General features: G+C 40.5%; 1 protein-coding gene across 1 annotated transcript in view; it reads left to right on the forward strand.

The window, feature by feature from the left end:
- tmtc2a (transmembrane O-mannosyltransferase targeting cadherins 2a) overlaps positions 1-9271 on the forward strand; it is a 57725-nt gene extending 48454 nt beyond the window's left edge. The window contains exons 9-12 of the mRNA XM_062443883.1: positions 2164-2245; positions 4047-4161; positions 6300-6363; positions 8883-9271. Coding sequence (XP_062299867.1) covers positions 2164-2245; positions 4047-4161; positions 6300-6363; positions 8883-9086 — 465 coding nt within the window. The 3' untranslated portion in view covers positions 9087-9271. The remainder of the gene's footprint in view (positions 1-2163; positions 2246-4046; positions 4162-6299; positions 6364-8882) is intronic.

A 9271-nucleotide genomic window follows, 5' to 3' on the forward strand; every position in this document is an offset into this window, starting at 1 on the left:
AGTCGCCCAGTGTGGCTGGACATCTGCTGTGCTCCCTCAGGCTCAGGGCTACAGATCCATGTAGGGCCCTGACTCACAGAGAGGCCCCCTCCTCTTACTGGGCTTAAGGAACAGGAGATTGGATGGACCCTGGACAATGGGCCAGTGGACAGGCTTATATTGTAATTACTGTGCTTCCTTATTGAATCACTCCATCAGCTACAGTTTTTGCCGTCCTGCCGAAGTCGATTGACATAGAGACACGGGGAGGAAAGGTCAAACTGGAGTCTCATTCCGTGGTTCACCCCAACATGTGCCGTATCACTGTCTTCCACTGAAACTGAAGAGTGCGACACAAAGTTCTCATCATCTTTCAAAGTGACCCTATCCACCTTCTCTCAAAAGGGAATCCATACTATAATAATACAACTGAAACTTGGTCGTTTTGTGTCCATCCACAGATGCTCATAGTTGAAAGAAAACACATTTTCCCTCCCTCAGCAAATAACGTGTGCAACTTCTAAAGCTAGTAATTAGCTTTATCCTTACCAAGGTCACAGAGATGTCTAGTGTAACATTAGAGCACCGCTGTCAGTCAGAGATCTCTTTTCTGGAGTCAGAAGGGTGCGGTGTGCATTAGGGAAAGATGTGGTCAGTCAACGCTCATCTGATTTATGAGTTTAAATTCAGCTGTGCATCTAGACACATTCATTCCTTATGTTAGCCACCGCCTCTCACTGTGGAAGACCTCTCTCTAATGCAAAAACAAAAGACTACATATAGTATAAGGGTACAAGATATGGCTGCTGAACTGCAGTGTGTGTGTGTTTTTATGGGAAATGATATACACTTACGTTTAACCACTGAATAAATCTGCCTAAAAAGAACATTTCACATAATTGTCTCATGATAGTTGTTTTTTTGTCCAACTGAAACCTTTCATAAATCCAATAAATGATTACTTGCTCAAACCGAACTGGACTGAACCACTCGACTTTAAGTGCTGATAGATGGGCTGGGGAGAAGGTTTAATTGAATGTAAAGAGAAAGAGCCAAAGAAAATGTGAAATAAGCCATCTAGGCCCGATATTTGCTCTTTCATTTTGAGCAATTGCGGGCATGTGAAAAAGCCAATGAAGCAAACCTAATATGCCCAGTCCTCTCATTTCATATTGCATGGCAAGTCCATGGGTAATGTGGAAGCAATCAGCGCTGATGCATGAAACACAAGAGGTGGAGAAATTGAGCCTCATGTGCACAAAAGCAATATCGTTCTCAGTTTTGTTGCACGCACTCACACACACACACACATACATACACAACTCTGAGATTTTTCTTTAAAGGTTAGGCATGAGAGGTGGCATATTGTGTTTTTTATGAGCATCAGTTTCCTGCAGGAGCCTTTACAGCAGGCTTACTATGCTTTTACTGATGTATGATGATGCACTAAAATAACTCAGGGCAGACACTGTAAAATACAAGTGGTGTGAGCATTTCTGACACAAAAAAAACTTTGATTTTATGATATGGTTAGTGCTGATACTCAGCTACTACTTCATTCAATAATACCTTCATGTCCCATTTCATTTCCTTGATTTTATTCAAGACATTACACTTGGGACAATTCCTGGTCATATTATTTTATCATGAAATAATTTTATTCTGTACATAATATCATGTAATTCTAGTTTGTAGACAGTAAATATACTCATAAATCATGCCGTGGTTAGTTTAGTTTCTTTATAAACTATAAAATGAATCAGTCAGTGTTAAACATTGTTCCTGTGGGATTTTATGTTTTAAGTGTGTTGTCAAGAATAGTACCAAAACTAAGAGACACTTGAGCACTCCAGGGACAAAATAAAATGAGTCCAAGGCTGGAGTGGATTTTGTAGGAGGGCGTCTCAGCCTCTCTGAGCATATAAACAAATACTTTAAACGTTCATTTAAGCCCCATTCAGTGTTGGCCTCGTTCTTCTGGTTGCATCAAGTGCTTGGACCCCGGTATACCTGCCTGCAGGTTTAGTATATTCATAGTGGGGGGTCAACAAAAGCTTTTAGCATGTGACAACTCAAAAAAACCCAAAAAACTCAAACTTTTACAGAAACACAATCTTCCCACAAAACCAAAATTAAATGTCATTAATTAATATCTATATATATATTTTCTCCCTTTTCCTTCAGGGGCAGAAGACAGAAGCAGAGAAGTACTACCTGAGAGCTATTCGACTGGACCCGACAAAAGGAAACTGCTACATGCACTACGGTAAGAAGAATTATTATAGAAATAACATAGCAAAACCTATTTGAAAATTAAACATGTAAATAATAAACATGTCGATGCCTCTATTCTCCAAAAACTTGCTTTATGGTTTACAGAGGTATAAAAATATCATTTAAAGAACCTTTTCTTCCAACTCAAACATTCAGGGGCTGCTCATAATCCAGTCCTCTGCTGCGCTGTGCTTGTAGGCTTTGCTGTAATGATCGGGCTTTGCTGCAGTAAGCTGCACTGAGGATAATAATTACACAGAGGTCTTTACTCTTTTATCCAAGACTCAAACTTTGTAGTGTCACCCTCAGAACCAGAATTATTAAATATACCAGGTCCTCTTACAACTCAACTCAACTCAAAGAAGAATAAAAAATCTGTGGATGTGTTTAAGCAATCCCTGCACAGTAGTAACTTATTTGTGGAAATATACTGTTATTTTATTGACTCTTGGTATCAGAGCTAGGAGTGTTGGAGCTGCATGTTTGAGGGCTTGCAGATGGTACAAGCACACATACAGACAGGCATGTGTGATACATTTATCTGAGTGAGGAGACAGGATCAGAGTACACTGTTTACTATTCGTAACAGAGAGAAACACATGATACCATGCTCTGTATGTGCTGCTGTTAATACAGTATTTCATATCAGTTTGCAGGAGGGGGTTCCTCGCTATCTCCAGGATATTCATAGGAAATGAAATCTGTACCGTCTCACTGAAAGCGCCATTGTCCCTTTCTACCTTATCTCTCTTTATTCCTCCTGGTGCTTTCTCTGCACTGCATATCTTATGAGTTTGAGTTTGGTTTGGTCCCCGGCGAGGGGTGCGTTGCTGTCTTTGGACCGGGCCGTTTCCCCTTCTGAGGTTCTTATACTTGTTTCTCCCTCTCTGCCTATCTAGCTGTTTTCTTTCTTTCAGTGTTATCTTGTAGGATTTCGCTATAGGTGATGTTTGTTTGGGCTCTCATTTCCTTTCCTTTATCACAAATCTGGCTGCTTTAGCTATCCAGGGTTCACTGGATGAGCTCCAGGTGTGTGTGATGGATATCTGTCCACATTATAACACAACGGATGCACACACAAAGACAAATGTGAGAGAGTGCAAGGAAGTAAGGACACAGAGGGTGAAAGCTCAGAGGAGAAGTCAGATAGGGAAGACAAGGCCCCCTTTCCTGCCATTGTTCACAGTAGCATATTTTAATGCCAACTGTCCTTCCTATGACCCAGTTCTAACTAGTCTTCGTGGGTGTATTAACAGCTTGTTTTGGGATGCCTAACAGTTTGGAAATTGCATAAAAAATTTCAAGAGACACACACCTCAACAGAGCCTCGTCACATCATCCTCTTTCTAACATCTGTGGTCGGGCTGGGCTGTTAATTCATAGCCACTGAGGCAGGCACGTGTGGGTGCTGCACCAGGTGGCCAGACTCCCGCAGGAAAACGCATAAAAAATGTCCGACTCGTCTGTGTTCTCAGACGTCACCGAACAAAACAACAATCTCCCCCCTCTCTCTCACTGTCCCTCTTTTCTCTTGCTGCATTTCCTGTGGCACTGATCTCTTTCACCACCTCCATTCATCTTCATTTGTTTCTGCAACAATCTCCATCTTGGCTTCTCTACCAGCTTTCTGTCTTTTTCCCCCTACGCAATCCCACTTCTGTCGGTTTGCCACAACATGATACTAAAGTCTAAACTTGTGAATTATTGTCTCAGCAAAAAAAACAAACCTTCTTATATGCAGGGAAAAGTACTTAATAGAACGTTTACCATCCTCTGTCCTCATCTCTTTCCAGGTCAGTTTCTGCTGGAGCAATCTCGTCTTGGCGAGGCAGCGGAGATGGCGGAGAGGGCCGCAGAGTTGGACAACTCAGAGTTTGATGTGGTCTTCAGTGCTGCTCACATGCTCAGGTTGGCTAAACCTTTGACACTAACAATCACTCTGGAACAGCAGAAAGCAGAGTTTCCCTACTTAGGACGAGTATGCAGTACAGAAAAAGGAATGCATATTTCAAGAAACGTTTTCGAAATCTTGTATTTACACAGTTTAATGTGTGCCACTACTGTTTAATATCCATCTTTTTGAAATACAAATTATACAGCTGTTATAAGAATAGTAAATGTCCTGTCTACAGAAATAGTTGCCATAAAAGCTATTATGAATTACATATATAAATACTGATATAGCTTCAGTCTATCATAGTGATGTTTCAGTCCAGGTCTTGTAAAGAAGCCATTGGAGAATTTTCCTCCAAAGTTTGGCAGGCACGTGCGCAGACAGCTTATAAGTCTTAAAACGTGTCAAAAGGGACTGCAAATGTCTTCTACTCCCAGCAACTGAAGGAAATATTGGAGCAATGTGCCTTAATTCCTTTTTGCTCTACATAAGTGGAAAAACCATTACTGCTCTCTAGCATTCGTCTAAAGGCAACACCACAGAGGATTTGTAAAAAGTTGAAAGTCTAAGGGTTTGGCGGAGGTTTGCATTTGGAAATGTAAGAGTAAATCTAAATGACAGCTGCTGTATTCTCATCTGACTGCTTATTTTCAGATGGGACTCACTGTGACATAAATCCAAAGCGATTAGCGTAGGACCTGTTTGAATGAATGTGGCATACACCTGTCATTAGCTGGATTTAAAGTCAAAGTTGCTCCACTGATAATAAAGATAAGCTAGAAACTTTGGCCTCCCTTCCCTACAACGGCCATAATCAGGATTATAATAATGACCTGACAAACCAGTTTTATGGAAGGTTTTCCCTTTTAAACGCTCTGCTCTGCCCTCATTTCATTTCAGTCATGCAAATAAAGCGTTGGGTGATTACCAACAGAGCAGTTCATTTTTACATGTTTTGGATTAAGTTGTTTTTCTTCTAGGAAAGAGAAATAATGACTTGCACCTTCCCCCTACCCAATTTTACTTCCTTTAAAATGTCATTCCCTCAATCTTTATCAGCCCTTTTTACAGACTCACTAGCACCTGACCAAACAAAACAAAGACCACGGAAGGACACTATAAGATGATGGATTTGATAGTCAGTTATGAGCTTCATTGAGCCCTGATAAAATGTTGCATTCCTTTTTACTTGAGTAAGTCTTATAAATATTAATTACCATGTCAGGAATGAATGGTTTCCTTGACTTTATTAACTTTGGCACAACAAAAGTCTTTGGATAAAAATGTACGTACAGTATGGAGCAGATTAACTGACATTTTATGGAGCCAGCTGTAGCATGTAAGAAGTGACTGGTGCTGAAATGCTTCTGGATTTAACACCACCCTGAAAACAGTTGCATCTCTTCATTTGTGCCTCATTGTGAGGTAATCATACGTCTCAACAGGACAAATCAATGTCCCAATACAAACTGTAATGCTGTATTATCCCAGTTATTATTCCAGTTATCCCAGTATGACATGGCTAGTCAAGAAAGGAAGTTATGTTAACACAAAACATTGTGTATTTGTCAAGTATTTTACAAGCTTTGAATTTTAAAAACCCCAACACTGCTGCAGCTGATGATCTGTACTGTACATTGGCTACTATTACAAATCTGTTATATGCAAACACTATAAATTATTAAGCTAAGACTTCTTTTCAGCTTTTAACCAGCAAAAGAGTCTGACATTTTTGAATAATTTAATACCATAAGTCCACATTTCTAGCTTGGCAAGAAAAGTCTTTGTCTGCAACAACTAGAGTAACATCATTTTTGCACAAACTAATGATATTTCATTAGAAATTAATTACAAAATTTCCCCAAAAGATATGATATTTCAAAGCAGAGTAAAAAAGGTTACATAAATAAAAGTGTGATATCAAAAAAACATGCATAGAACCTGACAAATCAAGTTAACAATTTTTCAACAAGCATTTTTCTTGCATTGAAAAATAGAGTTAATGAATGCAGCACAATAATTACAGTAATTTATATGGTTAGCAGTACAGTTATGAATGCAGTAATGATCAGTAATTTGTATTACTATAAATTGTGTTACTCTGCATATGTTTTACTCTCCATCCTTTCTCTTTGTTGTTCATCCTCTACAGACAGGCCAGTCTAAATGAGGCAGCTGAGAGGCAGTATGCACGTGCAGCCAGCCTCAGACCAGATGTAAGTACCTGGATCAGTGTTTTTTGTTCTTTTTACAACATGGATTACCCATCAATCTGACATTATGTTAAAGCACTATTGCGAATAGCAACAAGTGATACATCTGAACAAAACTGGAAACTGTCCTGTTAATGGATAGAGATGGTGCCTTGATATGCTTATACAAATCTCCAAAGAGAAACAAGTCCAGTGGTTGCTGTTGTGAACACACGTTCAGCCTTTAGGGTAAATACTTTATCATCACAGTAAAGTTGGTCTCTCAATATCAGCACATGCGGTTGAGGAAGTTGGGGGCTATTATATCCTGTTTCTGCGGTGTATGAATCAGTCACTTCAAAAGAAAGGGGTGTGTGGACCAGTCTGGGAGAGGCAGTTTATTCATAGGAACCCGTGTGTTTTTTTAGACGAGACCTAGCAGGAGCTTACTGCAGTCATTTGTCTTGCTAGTCTGTTCGCTGAGGGCCTGCTCTGTGACTTATGTTGCAGGTTCAGTCAGTAGAGGGGGTTTGACTTTCATCTTCATGGCTAACACTAGAGTAACATGTGCTGTACTGCCACACCCACAGGTTCCTGTATAGCATCTTGCCCTTTTTAGATCAGATCTGCCTGTCAGTTTATATCCTGTTTAAATCCTAAAAGCCGAGTAAGACTGCTGGTTGTCCATGTTAATTTGGAGAGCTGTGCTTTATATTTTGTAAGAAATATTCTACCTCAGTCATAAAATGAAAAACTTGATGTGGACATTCAGACACACTGAGGGCTTCTCTTGTCATTTGTCACCAGTAAAGCACCTCTTGTCTTTGACATTTGTTCCTGCACACATCTGTGTAGTGAATGACAGCCTCTCAAATATCAACTTAATCCAGTAAGCTTTCAGGTCATGAAAGATTCAGCACCGGTGCTACATGCTATGAAAGGCAATGATCATGTGCCTTCAGAGAAAGAGAGATCTGTTTTACACACCGACTGAAATGCTTTATTTACACTGCTCGGTTCATCTTAAAATATAATGCTGAAATCTGAACAGGAGACTAACTGTGGAAACTGTCAAACCATGAGTAATGAGGCTATAGCGTGAAGCTCTTTGGTCCCTGAAAATAAAATCTGATGATATGATGAGCTCACATTGAGATAATTAAATTATTCCAGTCTAAGCCTGCATAATAATAGCTGATTTTATTGTAGTTCATAATATCTTAAAAATACTGTATATCCAACTGACTGAAGGTTAAGTGCTTCCGTTTCATAACTGTATTACAGCGAAACGGACCCAAGAGAGGCATAAAAAAAGGGCTTTACTTCAAAACATACAGAACACATGTAAACAAAGCTCCGTTACTAATCTTACCTGATTCTTTTGGTGTGATTTAGCCCAGACTGTATATTGCATATCATCTAGTTGTCTACAATAACACAGGACTCCCACTTGTCTAGCTTAGTGTGTCTTTGTGTCTGTTTACATGGTACTGTACAAAAAGGAGAACAAGTTTGGAGCATTGTGAAATGCAATTTAACTGCTTGAAACTATAAGTTGTTACACCAGGTGAGAAAAACAAACACCCACTGGAAAAAGAGATGTCAGTGCTGCACTGCAGCTACTCCTGCTGTAAAATAGCATTGATTCATTAATTTTCCAGCTCCTTCAAGGCCACAGCTTGAAATATGTCAGTGCTGTTCATTTGTTACATTAGGTGAGGAAAAACAAGCAAAAAACAAGCTCCCACTCCAGAGGCTTGTTTTCCGACACTTCCTGAGAAATGGAATGTAAACGAGTGAAATAACAGCGTTAAAAAAGAGACAAACAGTTGTGTTTGGGGAGAGAGAGGCTGTGAACAACTTGCCAAGTTGCTAACCATATGTCATGCAGTGAGGACGCGGGCCTGGGAACGAGGCCAGGTCTGAGGGATGAGGTGCAGACGACTTTTAGGATGAGATTTGGGTGTGTTTGTTAGTTACGGCTTTCTGCAAGACCTGGATTTTGTGGATTTCCATGACTGGTACGCTATTCAGGGCCAGATGGTTCCACTTTGCTGCATCAAAGGAGGCATTTAATTAAATAGAACTCCTGAAAGACCCCCCCCCCCCCCCCCTAACTGTGTTTGGTCATACATATTGAAAAAAAAACTTAACACCCGTCCACACACAGTCTGTAGCGACCTGTTTGTTCACTTTTGTCCTTGACCTTTCTGGCTACTGTAAGATTGCATTAGTGCTAATCTAATGCATATTTGATTTTCTCAGCCTTAAATACGTTTCATCAGAGCCGTAATCCACTTGGGAAGCTTCCTAAAATACATGTATGTCTCACATAACGGTCTGTGCCAAATGTGGAGCTGAGAAGGGAAAGTTTTAAATAGTTTGTCCAAACAGATAAATTCAATGTTGGCACAGTTGCCAAGAGTGCCATAATCCTATAACTCAACACCCCGAACACCTCTCCTCTCTTTATTATTACAGCAGTATGCACCACTCTGTCTCATTTTCTACTGTTCTGATCCAGTATCTCTTCTTTTTCACAGTACCCAGCTGCTCTGATGAATCTTGGCGCCATTCTTCACCTGAATGGGAAACTTCCCGACGCAGAGGCCAACTACCTGCGTGCACTGCAGCTCAAACCTGATGATGTCATTACTCAGTCCAACCTGCGCAAGCTGTGGAACATCATGGAGAGGCAGGGACTCAGGACTAAGCCTGGGCTTGGGATGCAGAGGAGCGACCTTTGAACTGAGAGAGCTGCTGCACTGCTCCCTCAAGGAAGACATAATGTCCTCCAGAGAATGAAGCAGGACAGGATATGAAAGAGCTGGAGGCTCCGAGCTCTCTGTACGAAGGCATGAAAGACTAATTCTTATGAACCATGGCCTGTGAGGCTTGTGGAATACAGTTTGAAGTCGCTGCCAGTGTGGTG

The sequence above is a fragment of the Scomber scombrus genome, chromosome 22 (genome assembly GCF_963691925.1).
Source record: "Scomber scombrus chromosome 22, fScoSco1.1, whole genome shotgun sequence".
In the NCBI taxonomy this organism is placed as follows: domain Eukaryota; kingdom Metazoa; phylum Chordata; class Actinopteri; order Scombriformes; family Scombridae; genus Scomber; species Scomber scombrus.